Source organism: Pelmatolapia mariae, linkage group LG7 (genome assembly GCF_036321145.2).
Source record: "Pelmatolapia mariae isolate MD_Pm_ZW linkage group LG7, Pm_UMD_F_2, whole genome shotgun sequence".
NCBI lineage: Eukaryota > Metazoa > Chordata > Actinopteri > Cichliformes > Cichlidae > Pelmatolapia > Pelmatolapia mariae.
The window spans coordinates 3,311,139-3,331,562 of record NC_086233.1 but is presented as its reverse complement, the minus strand read 5'-3'; the positions used below and the strand labels follow the sequence as shown (position 1 = coordinate 3,331,562).

The 20,424-nt window shown below is 42.1% G+C and overlaps 1 protein-coding gene across 1 annotated transcript; it reads right to left on the bottom strand.

The window, feature by feature from the left end:
• Window positions 1–9,411: 9,411 nt before the first annotated feature.
• On the bottom strand, window positions 9,412–10,986 carry LOC134630329 (nuclear factor 7, ovary-like). Its single transcript, XM_063477531.1, has 2 exons — window positions 10,725–10,986; window positions 9,412–10,442 (listed from the first exon to the last, which is right to left on the bottom strand). Exons 1-2 carry the CDS (start codon window positions 10,984–10,986, stop codon window positions 9,412–9,414), a joined length of 1,293 nt encoding a protein of 430 aa, XP_063333601.1.
• Between the last annotated feature and the right edge of the window lie 9,438 nt (window positions 10,987–20,424).

Here is a 20,424-nt window from a genome sequence, read left to right as displayed (position 1 = left end):
ACCACTTCCCCTGCCAGTGGCAGACGCCCTCAGACATCGGTGCATTGGTGGTTCTTTGTGTCCGGGGATGGGAGTCCAGGTACGCACCGGCTCACACCTGGTGGCTGCTTGTCGGGGCCTGGAGCCTGGGGCTCGCTTGGGCTCCTTCGGGGGTGGGGTGCCCTCGGCCTCTCGGCCTGGGGCTCGGTCACTCTGGCACAGCTGGCTGCCGGCGGAGCTCACGGGCAAGTCACTGCAACCCCCCTGGCTTCTGCTCCGCGGCTGCTGAGTGACCCCTCATCTGGGATTCTCCTCAGCTCTTTCTGGGATAGTGGCGCGGCTGCCCCTCTGTTGGTCTTCCTTGGTCTCTTGTGTTCTGGGGGCCTCTGGATGTCTGGAGCCTGGATCTCCTCCATACCTGCTTCATGCCCTGGAGGACGGGGCTGTGGCCCCCCACACCCTCTAGCAGATCATTACATTAAGGAACCTTTTAAATACAAGCACGCTCATGCTCACAGGTGTACACACGGGTGATCACACAGACATACTGCAACCTTTTTGACTCCTATCTCAAAGCACACTGTGCGCTGTCGTTCCTACGTTCTGCACAATAATATTCAATATTTAGTATTTACTGTTATATACACAGTATCGCGATGGTGTTGTGTTTATTATATTGCTGTTTTTGTTTGCTTGTTTTCTCTTTTTTTTCTCTCAACAGGTCATCCAGGTGATATATATAAAATATGTATCCTTTAAAAACTGGACTGGAGTTTGAGTCTGCTTTAAGACTGATTTTATGTTTCACTTTTAATGTTGACCTCATTGCAGTTTAGTTGACCACTAAAAAGTATAGATAATAGTTTGCACAATCTGAGGAACAAAGCTCATTGTTCATATAAAATTGCTCATATAGAAATAAATCATCACAAAAAATTTGGTCTTTAGATTGTAACACATGGGATAGTTGTTGAAATCGATTTGGCAGCAGTTTTTAAAAAAGCTTAAATATGGTTTTAAGCCCTGAAAATTCCATGAGGATTACTCCTGTACTTGTGAGGTGTGAGGACTCCACAATGCCACCCAAAAAAGATAAAAAAATGTTAAAATGTTTTCCAACCCATGAACTTTAAGAGTCTTTAACTCAGGAAGACTTATTTTTAAATAACAACAGAGCTTTGCGTAGGTTGTTTCAACACAATGTTGTTTTTGTTTACTGTGTAGTCATCAGAGATGGGCAAGCACAAGTAACGCATTGCTTGTTGCATCAAATATCCACAGTTATAAAGGAACTTAATACCAAATTAACAATGATTATATAATAGTTGGAGGTTATTTCAATGTGACTCCTGATGAATAGTTGTCCTTCAAACTTTTCAAGAGAATATAAAAACCCAATCATTGAAAATTTCGCTAATGATAATAAATGAATAGATATACGGAGACTGTTAAACAAAGATGTCAAACAATTAACCTAATAGTCAAAGCAGGTCACGTATTGATTATTGGCTGGTATCCAACTCAATTTTACAATATGTTAAGGAAACAATAATCTCTAATCGTCCCTTAAGTGACCATTGCTCCATTATTCTAAGACAAAGCAAAGACCAAAACAACACATTGAAGGATTATTGGAAATTTAACTCTCAGCTGCTGATAAACAGGGAGTATTGTAATTCTATTAAAAAAATTATTTTAGATATCCAGAATGATGATGCCATCAGTACAAATGGGAATATCTTAAATGCAGAATCAGAAAATCCTCAATCGCATTTGGTAAAAAAATTAAACAAGCAAAGGAAAGAAGAGGAAACGAATGTAGTAAAATAACTTGTGAATCTTTATGGCAAATTGAATTGGACTGAGGAAGAAAAAATGATCAACTTACAATCTAAATTGTACGAAATGTACCTTTATAGAGCCAAGGGCGCTTATCTGTGATCCAAAGCCAAGTGGATAGAAGAGGGTGATTTTAAAAAATAAAAATAAAAACGCCTATTTTGGCAATCTAGAAAAATGAAGACAAGAATATAATGTTATATGTAATCTAATAATCAATGGAGAGGAATGTACAGACCCTAAACACATTTCAAATGAAGTATTTACTTTTTACAGTAACCTTTAAAAGTCCTCATACTCAGAACAAAATGTCACCTCCTTTGACAAAATCAGTAATTGGATTCTGGTAATTGATGATAATTTTAGGGAACTTTGCGATGAAGACCTATCTATAGAAGAATTTGATTCCGCTATTAAGCACATGGTGTTACGGCCGAGAGGGCCAGGCTGTGGGTGTGGGCTCAAATGCAGACACAGAGGGAGGCAAAACAGGCGTGAACACAGTGCTTTATTTACAGTGCCTAGTTAGATTACAAAACAGGAAACTATGAATGCTATGAACGGATAATGCTATGAACTGAGAACTATGAGGCCAAACTATGAGCATGAAACTCTGACTGAGTGCTATGACTAGGTGCAAGATTTCATAGACGGATCCTGGGAATGGAAAAAGGGGCAGCAGCTTGGGTGGAGGTACACAGTCACTATAATGAGAAGAGACAGGCAGTCAGTGGCAGTCTAGTGAATCATAGCCAAAGGATTAGACAGTGGTGGTTAGGGCTTAAGCGTTGCAGGTGAAAGTGTCACGCGAGGAGGGGGTGTCCAAGGGGGGTCCGGGTGAGGAGTGTCCAGAATATACTTGGAGCAAGGGACCTGGCAGGGAGGCAGGCAGGTGGAGTCTTATGATGAAAAGGAAGCAACCAGATGACAGAGAACCAGCGTCCAGGCAGAGATGTGTGTAGTTCAGCTTGTGAAGCGTGACAGCCAGGTGGGTCGTGAGTTAGCAGTAGATCTGGCAGAGGTCTGCTGTGAGCGCTGGTCTCATGTGCTGGTGACTTGATTGGAATCAGGTGTGAAAGCTGATTGGAGTCTCTGCCTGAAGGTGGAGGCCAGCAGAGTGGAAAAACCCCACACTCACCCGGACCATGACACATGGCATCTGATCGCTCACCAGGGCCAGATGGAATAATAACTAATTTCTATAAGCACTTCTGCAAAGATCTAAAATTACTATTGTTCAGAGTGTTAAATGAGCGTAATAATCAAAAGGAGCTCATTTCAACAATGAAACAAGGGGTAATAAAATTGATTCCAAAACCTGGAAAAGATAAGAAAACACTAAGTAATCTAAGACCTATTACACTCTTAAATACAGACTACAAAGGTTTTACAAAAGTTTTAGCAACAAGACTAAAAACAGGTATTTCTGAAATAATTAGACCAACATAATCAGGATATCTCAAAGGACGGTTGATCCAAAATAATATCCGCTTGGTTTTGGACCTTTTTGATTACAATCACCTAATTAAGGATGACGGTTTTATGTTGTTCTTGGACTTCCATAAAGCATTTGATTCTATCGAACACACTTCTATTATTAAGACTTTTAAACATTTTGGGTTTGGAAATGCATTTCTGGATATGATCACTGTGTTATACACTGATATTAATAGTTGTGTTTCTTTTTCAGAAGGCAGATGTCCCAGGTTCAGGGAGGAAAGAGGCATCAGGCAGGGCTGCAGCATCTCACCTCTTTTATTCCGTGAATGCTATTACTGTTATGAATTCTAACATCAAATGATTAGACACAAATAACCACAAGTTAATCATAAGTCAGCTTCCTGATGATACAACAATCTTTCTAAAAAATAAAGAACAAATTCCATTGGCCTTAGATACAATAAAGATTTTCTCTGATGCTTCTGGCCTACGCCTGAACCTGGACAAATGTGAACTCATGAGTATCCGTAATTGTTCTCACTCCTCCTTGTATGATATACCTGTCAAAAATGAAATCAGATATCTTGGAATTTGGATAACTAAATGCATGGCTGACAGTGAAGAAAAGAATATTCAGAATACAACTGACAAATGCAAAAACACTTTAAACAATTGGCTACAGAGATTTAACGTTGTTCAGCAGGATAATGTTAACCAAGGTTGAATCTTTGTCCAGATTAATCTGTCCAGCTTGTTCCCTAGCCATCCCACCAGGGATATTAAAAGAAATCAATAAGATTCATTTTACTTTCATATGGAAAAATAAACATCACTATATCAGAAGCAGGGACTTTATAAAAGACTATGAAGAGGGGGGTTTAAAAGCAAGTGATTTTGAAATAATGAAGGGAATGTTAAAGATTAATTGGCTAAACAATGATGATGAGATCTGGTTCTTGATACCATCTCTTATTTTCAACAAAGTTGGGGATATCAAATTCTCATAAAACTCTCCAAAGTTCATCAACAAGTTTTGTTAAACTGGAAATTAATGTTCAAACATAACTGTAGTCCCCACAAAGTTCCACTGTGGAATAACAGGGTGATATTGAATCGGGGGAAATCTGTGTTTGTGGAAGAATGAATGACAAAACAAATTTGGTCTGTCACACATATAATGGATGAAAACAGAAATATACTTGGATTAAACAGGTTTAATGAGAAACATAGCACGAGTTGCTCAATTGAGCTCAACAAAAAAGTTTCACAGAATATCCCAAAAGTTTTTATCAACGCGATAAAGAACAATATTTTAAATATACCAACTCCAAATTTACATAAAATTAAATTAGATGGTCTTGACCTTGTTAATGAAAAATGCAATAATCAGTTTTTGAGGAAGTATTTGGTTAACACCTTATATTCAAGCAGGACAAAATACTCACTCATTCTTAAATATTATAACAAATCTGAGATTTCTTTGATCAGAACTAAATATTTAAAATTCCCAATCCCCCAAATTTAAAAAAGTTCATTTTAAAACTACAAAAAACATCGACCCCTCTGATGAATTCATGAAAGAAAAATTTAAATTTGTGTCAGACAATTGTTATATTTGTAAAACAACTTTGGAAACAACACAGCACATGTTTTATGAGTGTGTAACTATCCAAAATGTGTGGAAATCTCTCCGTGACTTAATATCGTCCTGGTCTACAAATGTTGGTTTTTGGTCTTTTCAGAATATTCAAATAGGAGTAATCCTCAAGGACAAAAATATTGAGTTCTTAGTAAACGATCTCATTATTACAACAAAATATTACATTCATAAATGCTGATATGCCAAATCCCCTCTTCATGGCTTGCTCTTAAAAATGAACTTTCCCTGTTGCGTAAATCTCTGAAGCTAATAAATAAGCCCCGGGCAAGTAAATTGCATAAATCTTTAGAAGAACGTTTCTCTCTTTGCCCCTTATTTAAGCTATATGTCTTATTTATAAGACCTCACTTTTAATGATTTTCATGCTCCCCCTTATCTCCTTTATTTTTGCTCTTTAATCTTTTTCTAATTTATTTACTTATTTACTTATTTTTACTTTTTTATATACTTAGTTACAATTATTGTTAGTTTGACTGTGACATACCAACTACAATGCTGCAATAATCCTCTGATTAAGAAAAAAAGGAGTTGTGATATACTGTTGTGAAAGATTCAATGATTCACTGTTTGTTTGAGATTGTCATTGTCTTTGTTCTAAATAAAGTTTTTAAAAGTGAAAAAAAAAACAATGCTTCCGCGCACGAGACATAAGGACGTTGTAACGCAAAACTGCATCAGAGCGCCCCCTTGTGACAATAGTAGGCTTTAGCTTTAGATGACAAGAACATGACATTTTGAAATCTAGAAACCAGGTTGATTATTGCTTCTCAACATCAACCGGGGGTGGAGCTTAGCAAATGTGTCAGACGCCTTTAGAATGCTTTTTGTTCAAATGAATGTTGTCATCGCAACATTAATAGAATGAAACATTTTGAAAAGTGCTTGCAGGATTTACATACACTTTGCTGTGGATTACAGTGGAGAAAAAGAGAGGAGAGAAAAGGAAAAAATGATCATTTTCTCAGGTAAGGACCGCTCGGCAAGTGACAATTGCTAAAGTGGAAATTTTAAGGGGACATGCAGTGTCCACGTTAATGTTAAACTTTTCTAAACACAGTAGGGACTTGTACAGGTTTTTACACAACGGTTACAAAATACAACTTTTGCATTGCGTGTATTATCTTACTGGATTATTAATAATTTTACTGAAGTAAATAAGTTTGGCTTAGTAGATAGAGGCATTTGTACTTGGGTGCTCACATTCTGTAATCCCTTTAGTGTCATATGACAAAGCAAGTACTATCTTACAGCCTGTTCTTACACAAACCATGTTTGTTTTCATTTTCCTGCCTACTGCTAGACTCTGAGTAACTGCTAAAATCTAACAAAGAGGAATGAAAATGTTTGTTTCTTAGGATCTGTTATCTTTTGTTGTTTGGCTGCAGAAACTATGTGTCTGTGTGTGTGTGTGTGTGTGTGTACTTGTGTGTGTGTTTTAATTTTATTTCATAATTAAAAGCACACTTGAATTTGTGTCATCCATCAGTGAAAACCCACACTGACAGTTTAATGCTTCTCTTTCCTGAAAAAAAGTGAGATTTGTGCCATAAACCAGGTCGATTATTTTAATTAGAATGTAATTTGTTCAAATGAATGTTGTCATATTATTAATAGATTGAAACCTTTTGAAGAGTGCAGTAAGGACCGCTCAGCAAGTGACATTTGCTAAAGTGGAAATGTTAAGGGGACATGCAGTGTCCACGTTAATGTTAAACTTTTCTAAAATCAGTGTGGAGGGGACCGGAGTGTTTTTGTGGCGTGGGAGTGGTGTGGTCCTGTGCGCGTGCAGGAGCAGCTCGGAGTTGTAATCTGCTGCACGTGCGAGAGGTGGCCCGGATTGAGTGGTGGGCTGGGTGTGGCCCCCTCTCGCCCATTTGCAGGACGAGCTCCGAGTGGCGTAATCTTGTGCGCGTGCAAGAGGTGGCCCGGATTGAGTGGTGGGCTGGGTGTGGCGCCCTCTTGCGCGCGTGCAGGAGTAGCTCAGAGTGTGAGGTTCAACGTTCCAGCGTTGAACCTCCTGAATCCCCCCTCCCGGACCAGGTTATGGATCTTTCCTCAGTGCGCGTGCGAGAGGTGGCCCGGATTGAGTGGTGGCTGGTTGTGGCGCACTCTCGCGTGCGTGCACGAGGAGCTCGGAGTGGTGTAATGTGGTGCGTGTCTGAGAGGTGGACTGGATTGCGTGGTGGCGTGGGCGTTGCGCACTCTTGCACGCGTGCAGGAAGGGCTCAGAGTGGGTAATTTTGTTCCCGTGCGAGGACGGGCCTGGATTTTATGTGATGGCATGGGAGCAGCGCCCTTTCGCGCATATGCGAGAGGGCGCTGCTCCCACGCGTTTTTCCTGTCCCCACAGGAGCAACAGGAACTGCAGGAGGAGCAGGAGCGGCTGGAGATGCGACCGGAGAAGCAGGACCTGCCGGACGAGCATGAGCAGCATTCTTCACCTGATGGAAGAGACAGGAGCAGCAGCCATCATTAATAAATGCAACATCATATCAAAGTAATAAAATCAATCAGCGTCATTCATAAAGTTGAAGTTGTGTCACTTCAGTCTTCAGCACTTCCTCAAAACATGAAGAAATCCTTTCTCCTTACAAATATCTCTGCCTCAAGGTTTTATGACAACATGATTCTTTGATTAAAACTTATTGTTTAAGTTTATTGGTAAATATTGACCCTTGAACCACATCTTCACACTACAACAACACTGATACACACTGTGAATGTGTATGCCAGTGTTGGTGGTCATCTCAAGTTCACTGTAGAGATAAATCCTGTGAGTCTTTGGGACACCTTTGTGTTCATTGAACGTCTTCTTCCTTTTGATCAACTGATGGTGAAGTGTGTGGTGTTCCTGTGGATAACCAATCCTCCTGACATCACCACCACGTTCCGTTTACAGGATGTCTTCACGCAAATTATGTGAAAGGAAAAATGACACAACAGCAGCAAAGACAAAACAATGTTTACAAATAAATACATGAAATACTTTTAGGTTCATGGTCATTCAGTTGGCCAAAGAACCCATCTACTTATACAAAAATGATGACGGTGTACGGTGAGTGATGGCTCAAATTTTGGTATAAAAATGTGAATTCTGTTTATTTGCCTACCAAACAGTTTTCTTCTTTTAAACAGATTTTCTTTTGGCAGATTTAAAAACACTTGGTCTGATAAAGTTCCTAAGCACTGTACATAATCAAAACTAACAGTAATAAAACTATCATGACTGTTATAAAATTTTAATTGTACACATTTTCAGAAAAACACAAACTTGTCATAAAAACCATTTTAAAGCACTAAAATCTTTGGAACAAAGTTTCTGACAGTTTGCTTTTCGTTTAGTGTTTGTAATGTGCTGGTTCAGAGGACACTGTGGATGCTGGTAAATGTTATTTGTGTTCTGGTTTGGAGCTTAACCACTTTTGTGCTTCCAGTTCTATTTCTTGATCACCACTGAATTTATTTATCTGTGATGGCTGGAACAGAAATGCTGCAAACAGACTTCCTTACGACTTCTTCCCTTGCAAAAGGACATTTTATTTGCAGTTATTTGGTCAAGAAACTTCATCAAGAGTTGCTGAAACAAAGCAATTCTTTTTATTTGCTTCTCCCAGATCAGAAACCTCAACATATAAATGAACAGGACGGGACAATTAAGTAAATAATAAACTAAGAACCAAACAGAACATAGAATAATAATCAAAGATTCAAATTCCACAGAAACTCAAAACTCTGGCTTCATGACCCAGGATATACCATATATAGACGATTCTTTACACACACACACAAAAAGAATCCATATTTTTTCCACTTTTCCCTTTTCTGTGATGTTTAAACAGTTTTAACTTCCTAGGACCTGGTGTCCACATATGTGGACATCACATTTTGGGTTGTCTAGGGTCCGGTGGCGCCAGTGTCCGGCAGCCTCGCCTCTATCAGTGCGCCCCAGGGCAGCTGTGGCTACAATGTAGCTTGCCATCACCAGTGTGTGAACGTGTGTGTGAATGGGTGAATGATTGAATGTGTAAAGCGCTTTGGGGTCCTTAGGGACCAAGTAAAGCGCCTTGAGGAGACTTTTGTTGTGATTTGGCGCTATATAAATAAAATTGAATTGAATTATACAAATACAGGCCATTTACCATTTACCATTCAAAATACTTAATTTTGCTCTACAAGGGCCAGATGTCCACTTACGAGGCCGTGATACTGCAACTGTCCTATCGAAATTTAAATGTCCTCATATGTGGATCTCATTTTCCTCAACAACAAAAATCAGGCTAAAAAAAAAAAGTCACATAATTCTTTCTTTTACATTCATCAGGTCCCAATCAGCCCAAATAGCAAAGAGAAATTCAAAATGCATGCCATGAAAGAGTTTGGGTCTTAGGAGCTTAAAGGAAGTGCTTGTACATCACAAAAAAAAAGATTATGACACAAAATCTTGAAAAAAGTTGATAAATATAAAAAAGGTGTGCACATCATTATCATTCTGGTTATTGTATTACGCAGCCAAACCCACCAGTGTGGATGTTATTACCATCATTGGGACAGGGACTGAAGAACAGGTAGAGCTTCTCAGTGAAGGAGCAGTCAGAGAAGGAGTAGATAAGAGCTGCAGTGCTGACGTCATAAAAGCAGACCAGACCCTCGTCGTAGTGGACGTACACGCCCACCTTCTCAGGCTTCGACCTCAGGGACAGGTGGACTGCCGGCTCCGTGGAAACTACATACCCATCAGAGCACAAACATAAAGTCCAGAAACCGTTGCTGGAACTCAGCTGGACTTGTCCTTTCACATTATCCTTTCTGGTCACTCCTAAAGTCCACGCAGACCACTTGTCAACCTTGACCTCAAAATAAAATCTTCCAGAAGAGTAACCCAGATTTGATAACACACATCTACAATCATTCCCTTTATACTGGGGGGGTCTGGGGTGAACCGTATCAGGATCAAGCATGGCATAACATCTGTACCACTGGACTCTCTTCAGCTCGTCCTCAAACAGACTCTTCATCTGGTCATTTAGCTTCTTCTCCACCTGACTCACAGCTCTCACCACCATCCCTTCATATGAAGGTGGATGGATACTGGTGTTGGGCCAGTGTTTAGTGGGTGGAACAGCTTTCACAGAAGAGAAGTTGTGGATGAACTGGAGGTGGTCTTCTGAGCTTGAGAGCTGCTCCATCTCAGAGCTTCTCCTCGTCAGCTCAAAGATTTCCTGCTCGAGCTCCTTGATGAAGTCTGCAGCCTGTTTCTCTGCTGTTCTCTGCTTCTCTTTGACCGCCTCTGTCAGCTCATTCAGACCTCTCTCTATAGACTCCATCAAATCAACAAAGAACTGAACACCCCCCTCCAGCTCTCTGTCTGCCTCTTCCTTACTGAGCTGCACAGAGCGTTTAACCTCCTGAATCTTCTCCAGTCTCTTCAGGATCATTCCTTGAATTTCAGCCTGTTTCTTCTCCAGCCCTGCCTTCTTCACTTTGTATTCCTCTTTCAGAGGAACAACATCATGGCGCTTGTGGTCTGAAACAGAGCACACAACACAGACACACATCTGATCGGTCTTGCAGAACATCTCCAGCGGTTTATCATGTTTTGAACATATCCTTCGTTCCAGGCTCTTAACAGGGTCGATCAGCTGATGTCTCTTCAGGCCTGAAACAGTCTGATGAGGCTGCAGGTGAGTCTCACAGTAGGAGGTCAGACACACCAGACAGGACTTCAGAGCCTTCAGTTTGGTCCCAGTACAAACATCACAGAGAACTTCTCCTGGTTTAGCAGACTGTTGCTCTGATCTCCTGCTGCTGCTGCTGGCTTCTTGCTGAGCTGACAGCTTGAACTGAGCAGCCATCTCAGAGATGAAAGTATTGACATGGAGCTCGGGTCTTGTGTAGTACTTCCTTTTACAGATGGGGCACTCACACAGAGGACTGCTGTTCCAGTGCTGAGTGATGCAGTTCTTGCAGAAGTTGTGTCCACATGGTGTACTGACTGGATCTGTGAACACTTCCAGACAAATGCAGCACAGAAACTGGTCTTCAGACAGCAGACAGCTGGCAGCAAACATGTCCACACTGGGAGGATAAATGGAGAGAAAAGAAAAACTGTAACTGCATTATTGTTCAATAATTCAATAAACAGTGAGACAATGTGTGGAGGCTATAATTTAGTTGATTCCTTTGTTATGTTTTCTTCCTCCTATTCACCTCTAATTTTGGAAGTAGAAGTAGAAGTACAAATACTACTGTTAAAAAAGTACTCTAGTAAAAGTTTAAGTGCTGTTTACACCTTGTCAGGCCAGGACTCTGCAGTCTATTTACACCTACAGGCCAGTGGACACTCTTTCAATGATGAGGATGTACACCTCCTGGACAGGGAGGAACGCTGGTTTGAGCGTGGAGTCAAGGAGGCCATTTATATGAATCTCTGAATCGAGGAGGGGGCCTAAGGGTGCATCTGTCACCATCTTACAATGCTGTGTTTGCAGGCATTCCCCAACTCTCTGTGAATGGGACTCATGGCCATTGATCAGTGGTTGTTGACCAATAGTCATGAATTTGCATTTTAACGATCATCATAACTATGATGAAGGAACTGACCTCCCAGCTCATTGTTCCTTCAGTGGGCTGGTTTCAGTCATTATGCAAATGTACTGTTTATAAGATTGGGGAAACCTGCAGTCAGCTGAGACTGAAGAAGTCACTTGGATGAGTGACGAAATGTTTCTCCCACTGAAAACGTCCAGATGAACAGAATCATCTTTGGGGGAGTCTCACCATCTGTTCGATGTCTCCCATGAACTTACAATAACCCACTGTGTGTGTGTGTGTGTGTGTGTGTGTGTGTGTGTGTGTGTGTGTGTGTGTGTGTGTGTGGATGTAGAATTTGTGTGGCGGAGGTGTGGTCCCTAGGGGAGGGGTGGTGCCGTGAGCTCACGGCTGGTCTGGGCCGCGGTGTCACTGCACCCCCTTTCAACTGACGGTGCCAATGCACAGGATGGGGAAAGGGGACAACCCCCAGGTCTTCCTGGAGACCTTCCAGGCCACTGCGGAGGCATGTCAGTGGCCTCTGGTGGAGTGGGCGCCGCCACTACTACCAATACTGGCGGGGGAGGCCCAGACGGCGGGCCCGAGTCTGCCGCCGACGTCGCGGGGGAACTGTCTGCTGGGCCGTGCTGGACCTACTGGGCCTCTCCCTGGAGGATTATCGCTGGCGGTTCCAGACCTAGAATGACGGGGGGATGATTGGCTGTTTGCCTGAGCCCAATTCAGCTGCGAGGTGGCTGCAGCCCGAGCTGTCGGAGGAGGAGGCTCGCATGCTGGAACAGTTTGTGGAAGGGCTGCCTGTAGACACAGCCTGGTGAGTGCGCTGCCACAGGCCCACGAGCGTGGAGGTGGCGGTTACACTCGCTGAAGATCATCTGGCAGCCAGAGTGGAGAGGCCAGAAAGAGTGAGCCAACCGCCAGGCAGACAAGTGCCGATGCCAGCGCAGAGGCGACGGATCCCTGCGCCCCCTCCTGTGACGTAGCCCCTCGATCCATCCCACTAACACATTTTTCTCCGCTTCATCTCCGCTCCCCAGCACTGCACCCAAGCATGGAAAGCGGCACAGACAGCCAGGGCAGGAGTGCTAGAAATGCGGGCGGCCGGGACACCTGAGGCCGTAGTGCTCACTGACGGTTGTGGGGCAGGTGTTCTGCATCACCGGTGCTCCGGCACCCTCCCCCGGTCCGGGAGGGATGTACAGCATTCCTGTAAGGACTCAGTGGGGGTATACACCATGGTTTGGTGAACATGGGCTGTACGCAGACCCTTGTGCACCAAAGCTTGGTTCGTCCCAGGGCATTGCTTGAAGCCAAGTGGGTGGAGGTGAAGTGAGTTCATGGTGATATTCACAAGTATCCCATAGTGCTGTTGATATTAAAATGTAAGGGAAAAACATATACATATATGTCTAATCCTCTAATTCTGGGTACGAATTGGCCGGGGTGGGCCTTTCGAGTGAGGTCCCGTCATCTCTGGAAATTCCCACCATTGGAGATTTACCACTGGAGCAGTCTCGTGATGACACCTTACGCTCAGCCTTCGACCAAGTGATAGACATTGATGGTCATGTGGTGTGCCCTGAAGCCATGTGGACCTACCTGCGCTTTGTATTGTTGAAAGATAGGTTATATCGAGTTTAGCGAGTCGTGAAACACACCCAGTTGTTGGTGTCACAAAGCCGCCAGGAAATTATTTTCCAGGCGGCTCACTATACACCATGGCAGAGCATAGGGGATATGAGAAGACTCTGGAGTGAATAATGACCCAATTTTATTGGCTGGGCATCCAGGCAGATGTGCGCTGCTGGTGCGCAACTTGTCCGGAATGCCAACTTGTTAACCAGCCGGCCATACCAAAAGCACCTTTGCACCCACTCCCATTAATGGAGATCCCATTTTAGCGCATCGGCATGGACCTCATCGGGCCATTTTACCAGAATGCACGCGCCTATCGCTTCGTATTAGTTCTGGTGGATTGTGCAATGCGATACCCTGGAGCAGTGCCACTGCGTACCATTTCTGCAAAGAGTGTGGCGCAGGCACTGTTTCAGGTCATCTCCCGAGTCGGTATTCCAAAAGAAATATTGACTGACCAGGGCACGTCGTTCATGTCTTGCACACTGAAGGAACTGTGCGAGTTATTGAGCAATAAATTGATTCGGACCAACGTCTACCACCCTCAAGCTGACAGGCTGGTGGAGCGGCTGAATAATAATCATTTTGAGATGCGGCCTGGCATGACGGTGTGTTCATGGCCCTACAGGCTTCCTGAACATAAAAGGCAAAGGGAATTGGTTGAAATGCTAAGAATGGGAGTAATAAAAGAGTCACACAGCGCCTGGTGTAACCCCATAGTTCTTGTAGTGAAGAAAGATGGGTCTACACGGTTCTGTGTAGACTATTGCAAAGTAAATGCAGTGTCACGCTGTGATGCATATCCCATGCCACGGGTCAATGAACTCCTGGACCAGTTGGACACTAGATTTAACCAAGTGCTACTGGCGGTTCCCTTGTCTGCAGAGTCCAAGGAAAAACGGCCTTCTCCACTCCGTAGGGTTTGTACCAGTTCAATACAATTCCGTTCGGCTTGTTCAGAGCCTCGGCCACATTGCAACGCCTCATGGACTGGGTGCTGTGGCTGCATGCTGCTGCCTACCTGGATGATGTGATCATCTATAGTGACACCTTGGTGGAGCATGTGCAGCAGATGGCCGCAAACGAACCTATTTATCATGACTTGACACAATATCTGATATGAAAACATGAGGACTTACATGTAAGCTTGAAATTTCTAGTTAATCAAACCTCACTGAGCAGTCCTTCCCTTTAAATCTACCTCTCTTCTTCTTTCTCCATCTCTGAGTGAAGTTAGTTCTCTTTCTTTCCTCTCCCTGTGAAATACAGCAGCTGGACCTGTAGGGGCCATTTTTGTGTTGTTACCTTCTGTGTGCAAATAGGGGTCACCTTTTGTGTTTTACAGTTTGGTGTGTTTCTGGGAATGTATTTAAGGTAGACACAATTAGTGCCAGGTGTTGCTGTTCGGAAAAACCACACAGTTTGTGACCGCTGTGCTGTTGTGATAAATGATGTTGGATAAAGAGAGCTGTGCGAGAACAATTATAACTAATGGAATACAATACAAATGTTAAACAGACAAATTAAACATGAGCAGCTACAATACTAAATAATCTGAATCAAACAACAAAAGTGTCTTATTGAAAATCATACCCACTGACACCAGAGTGAGTTTATCGTCTCCGGAAATTCCTGCAGAGGAGAGCTGACCTCACCTCACACACCCACTAGCTTCAATGCTAAAATGTCAAATGTAATGGACACTATTGCTCCCATTAAGGTGAAGGTTATCTCTGGAAGGAAGAAGTCTCCATGGAGAAACTCCACCCTGGTGAAAAATGAAAAAAGAGAGTGTAGGAAAGCTGAGCGCAGATGGAGAAAAACAAACCTCCAGGTTCATTATGACATCTATAAAGAGAAACTTCACAATTATAATTTACAACTGAGGAGTGCAAGGAGGTCCTACTTCTCTGACATCATCACCAAAAACAGTCATAATGCTCGGGTCTTATTTTCTACAGTTGACAGGCTAACAAACCCTCCTGTGTCAGTGGCAGCTGAACTTCATTCGACCATGGCCTGCAATGACTTTGCCAAATTCTTCACAGAAAAAATCCAAAAGATTAGACAAGCAATTGGTACATCAACAGCAGATCCAGGATATGTACTGTGTCCACCAAAAAACTGTTTAAACACCATCAAACAGTTTCACCCTATTAACAGCAAAGACTTGGAGGACATCTTAGGCCAACTGAACTCCTCCTCTTGCTGTTTAGATGTCCTGCCAACAAGTTTTTTCAAAAAGGTCTCAAAGACTTTGGAGTCAGACCTGTTACAGATCGTAAACTTTTCTTTAATGTCAGGTGTGTTTCCAGAACCACTAAAAACTGCTGTAATAAAACCTATACTGAAAAAGGACAATCTTGACAAGACACAAATGAATAACTACAGGCCGATCTCAAACCTCCCATTTTTAAGTAAGATCATTGAAAAAGCAGTTTCTCAACAGCTCAATTACTTCTTAACACAGAATAACTGCTATGATGCCTTCCAGTCAGGTTTTAGACAGAACCACAGCACTGAAACCGCTCTGACCAAAGTGTTTAATGACATATGTCTGAATACAGACAGTGGAAAAATGTCAGTCTTAGTTTTACTGGATCTCAGTGCAGCATTTGATACTGTTGACCACAACATATTACTCAAACGACTGGAGAACTGGGCAGGTCTTTCAGGAACTGTACTAAACTGGTTCAAGACATACTTAGAAAACAGGAAATACTTTGTATCAATAGGTAACTTCACATCTGAGCAGACAAGTATCACATGTGGAGTTCCCCAAGGTTCCATCTTGGGACCCCTTCTGTTTAACATTTACATGCTCCCACTGGCACAGATTATAAAGAACAACAAAATAAACTATCATAGCTATGCAGATGACACACAAATATATATCACAATGTCACCAGGAGACCGAGGCCCTGTACAGGCTCTTGGTAAATGCACTGAGGAAATTAATGACTGGTTGTGCCACAATTTTCTCCAGCTAAACAAAAACAAAACTGAAGTAATAGTCTTTGGTGCCAAAGAAAAACGATTACAGGTCACCAGAGAACTTCAATCTATACACCTAAAAACCACCAACCAGGCGAGAAATTTGGGTGTAGTGATGGATGCAGACCTAAACTTAGAAAAACACATTAAGACAATAACAAAATCAGCTTACTATCACCTCAAGAATATTTCAAGGATAAAAGATCTGATGTCTCAACAGGACCTGGAAAAACTAGTCCATGCATTCATCTTTAGCAGGCTTGATTACTGTAACAGCATCTTTACAGGTCTACCTAAAAAATCAGTCAGACAACTACAGCTCATTCAGAACTCTGCTGCTCGAGTCCTCACTAAGACCAAAAAAGTGGACCACATCAGTCCAGCTCTGAGGTCTTTACACTGGCTGCCTGTCCGTCAGAGGATAGACTTTAAAGTTCTGATGCTGGTCTATAAAGCTCTGAATGGTTTAGGACCAAAATACATCAGTGCCCTCCTGACCCAGTATGAACCTTCCAGATCCCTCAGGTCATCTGGATCCGGTCTTTTATCAGTTCCCAGAGTCAGAACCAGACACGGAGAAGCTGCATTCAGCTTTTATGCTCCATATATTTGGAACAAACTCCCAGAAAGCCTCAGATCAGCTGAAACACTCAGTTTATTTAAATCCAGGTTAAAGACTCACCTGTTCTCAGCTGCTTTTGAATAAAGCACCAAATCCACACTTTTAAGCTTAAATTTCAAAACTTACATTTTAACTACTGATTTTATCTACTGTTCTGATTTTATCTACTGTTCTGATTTTATCTACTGTTCTGATTTTATCTACTATTTTGATTTTTGATTTTAAATACTGTTTTGTTTGTTTGTTTGTTTGTTTGTTTGTTTGTTTGCTTGTCTTAATCAATTTTAAATCATGCTTTTTATTTGTTTTTGCTTTTAATGTCTCTGTAAAGCACTTTGAATCACCTTGTTGTTGAATTGTGCTATATAAATAAATTTGCCTTGCCTTGCCTTTTAAAGCTCCTCTGCCAATCACACGGCAGAAGGCAGCAAACTGCCAGGTGGCACTTCTTACAATAGAAACGTTGTATTTGAAATTACCTGCCACTTAAAAAGAAAATAATTCCCTCCATGCGCACTCTTCTTCAGTAGGGCTAGCTCGATGCTGAAATACCGTAACTTATGGACACCTGCAGTTGTTCCGGTGTTTGTGTCAACAGAAAAACAAAGAAAGAAAAAACACCGTCCCACTTTGAACCCCTGACTATGGCACGCATCAAAAAACACTCAAGTCAAGTACAGATACCTGAAAATTGTACAAAATTCCAATTTTTTTTTTATAATTTTGCCACCTCTGCTTTTGACAGCAACTGAGAGTTTAATTTGACAAGACACAGCACAGAATAAAAAGCTTGAAAGTTGCATCATTGCTGAATTGTCAATCCTTAAATTGAATCTGCTGCACTCACCGCTGTTCTGTAGAGGCTTTGCTGAGAAAGTCTCTCTGACTGACAGAGACACTTGTCTGCAGCCACCTGTTGGTCTGATAAACCCTCAGTTTCATTTCAGGAACATGACGTTGAAGCTCTTCTCCTCTTACAGCCGATTAATCCTGTGCAGGGGCGGATCTAGAGAAATTTTCTTAGGGTGGCATGGAAATCTAATTCGGTGGCAAAATCAAAACCTTTTAAAAAAACAAACAAAAAACATATGCAGGTGTTACATATGGTTAAAATGATTAAAATGCTGTAAGTATACACACGTTTCATATAAATATAGTCTATAACTTAATTATTTTCTGTAGCCCACATAATTAAACATTTCACTACAAAACACATGTGAATTTTGATTTTATGTACTCTACCTATTTTTTACCTTGCCTTGTTTGGTATCATTCTTTTCAGCTCAACCTCACATGTCTGAATTTACAGTTATTTTTTCACTGACGTACTGTGTTGACACAACTGATCTGAAAGCACACAAAGAAACATAAACCCCTAGTATTTATAATTTTTTTTAATGTAAAAACTTATATTTAATTTTAATTGTTGCTGAGCTCAAAGTGTTAATGCTACCTTATTTTAATTGAATAATTTTAGGGTAGATCTGCCCTCGAGGCCACAGACCTGCACACGTCCATTTTTGCTAACCTGAATCCACCTGCACTGGCTGTGAAATCTTGACCTTTTACTTCCACTCAGGGCTCTGTGGTGCACCGGAGAGCGCATTGGCCTTCTAGAAGAGCAAAGAGGAAGTAATTCTCTTTGCTCTAGTCCCACTAGAGTCAATTTCTATTAACTTGCACTTCATTGGTTCAGTGATGTGAAAGTGCCTTACCAATATTGTCTAACTCACCCTCTTTAGATCTGCCTGCAGCCTTGTGAACAGCCAATCATGTTATACACCTGACATGTGGCTCATGTAGCTGTTTCACTTGGCACTGCTGAAGATATGCGGTACAGTCACTGAGCTTCCTTTTTAATTTCAATTAATCAGCTTAATTAACCACTAACATAAAATATGTATTTTACATGTAATCAGGAGTTGTGTTTTAAAACCTTTACACATTTTCAGAAAAACATATGACTGCATCTACTTTTAGATCATCCAGGGACCCCTTATGATTTGTTTCTATGTCCAGTTTATGTGTGGAGAATCTAATGCATCAGCAGGGGTGCTGACTATCTTAATCTCAGTTATCTCATGAATTCATCATATTGACTGATCTCTAACACAGAGTAAAACTCTACAAAAAGTTTTTCTCAAAGTTTTTCCAAGCAAGCATTTTGAATCAAACACACACGTTCCAGTTTCATGTCATTTTTGTATTCCGTCTATGCATGAAAATGAAAAACATGAGCCGCAGTCATTTACACTGGAGCAGAGCATCATGGAGGACAGCCTTCTGTAAACATCACACTCTGATTCTGGAGAACTCGACGTGTATATTTAAGGTTTAAAAACAAGTTCAACTGTGCCTCACTGTCAGATTCTATCATGCCCTTCTGTGGCTGCAGGCTGCTGTTTGGGATCATCTCCACTAGAGGGTGTCTTGAGCAGCTGCTTCTCACCTGCTCACACACAGTTACACACAACAAACATAACATAAAAAACCCCAAACACTAACATTATGTTGGTGTTGGATTCTTTTAAAAAGAGATTTGAAAACACAAGGACGGGCCTTATGTTTCAAAAATGAAATTCCAGCCCTTTCCTGCTTGGCCAAGCTGACAAGCTGAAATTTAATGGGCTCTGTGGTGCAATGGATAGCGCATTGGACTTTTAGCAAAGACCAGAGGAAGGGATTCAAAGGTTGTGGGTTCGAGTCCCACCAGAGTCAATACCTATAATTTAAATGGCCTGGTAAATGGCCTGTATTTATATAGCGCTTTACTAGTCCCTAAGGACCCCAAAGCGCTTTACATATCCAGTCATTCACCCATTCACGCACTGGTGATGGCAAGCTACATTGTAGCCACAGCCACCCTGGGGCGCACTGACAGAGGCGAGGCTGCCGGACACTGGCGCCACCGGGCCCTCTGACCACCACCAGTAGGCAACGGGTGAAGTGTCTTGCCCAAGGACACAACGACCGAGACTGTCGGAGCCGGGGCTCGAACCGGCAACCTTCCGATTACAAGGCGAACTCCCAACTCTTGAGCCACGATCGCCCCACATGTCTATGTCAGTTCTATTTATACGCACTTCAAGTGATCAGTATTGGAAAACATCTCCAAAAGTTGATTCTGTTCATCTGGACGTAGCGTTTTGTGGGAGAAACGTTTCGTCACTCATCCAAGTAACTTCTTCAGTCTCAGCTGACTGCAGGTTTCCCCAAATCTTATAAACACACTGACTCATTTAATGGTGTCATGTCCACACAGATGCGGACTTCCTCTTTGTCCTTTTTGGGGGCTACGACCATGCCGCAACACCAGTCTGTGGGCTCTTCCACACGACTGATTACTCCCAACTGTTCCATCCTCTCCAGCTCTGTTTTGACTTTGCCCAGTAGTGGCAGTGTTTATTAATGTAACAAAAGGAGTGCCGCAGCATTCTGTTCTTGGGACACTGTTGTTTATTTTTTTATATAAACAATCTAAGCAATAATATCACCACAGTAAGCTTTTATTTTTATGTCAATATGTTTATGTACTACTCTACACCTCCTAGTCAGACTCTCCGTTAGCTTCAATCAGCTTTCGCTACAGAACGGCATAACCTGTGATTTAAGACTTGTTTTAAATGCTGACAATGCTGCAGTAACACCTCACACTGAGAGGTGGAGTGACAGAAAACAGCGCACTAAACGAAACTGGAACTGAACAGCA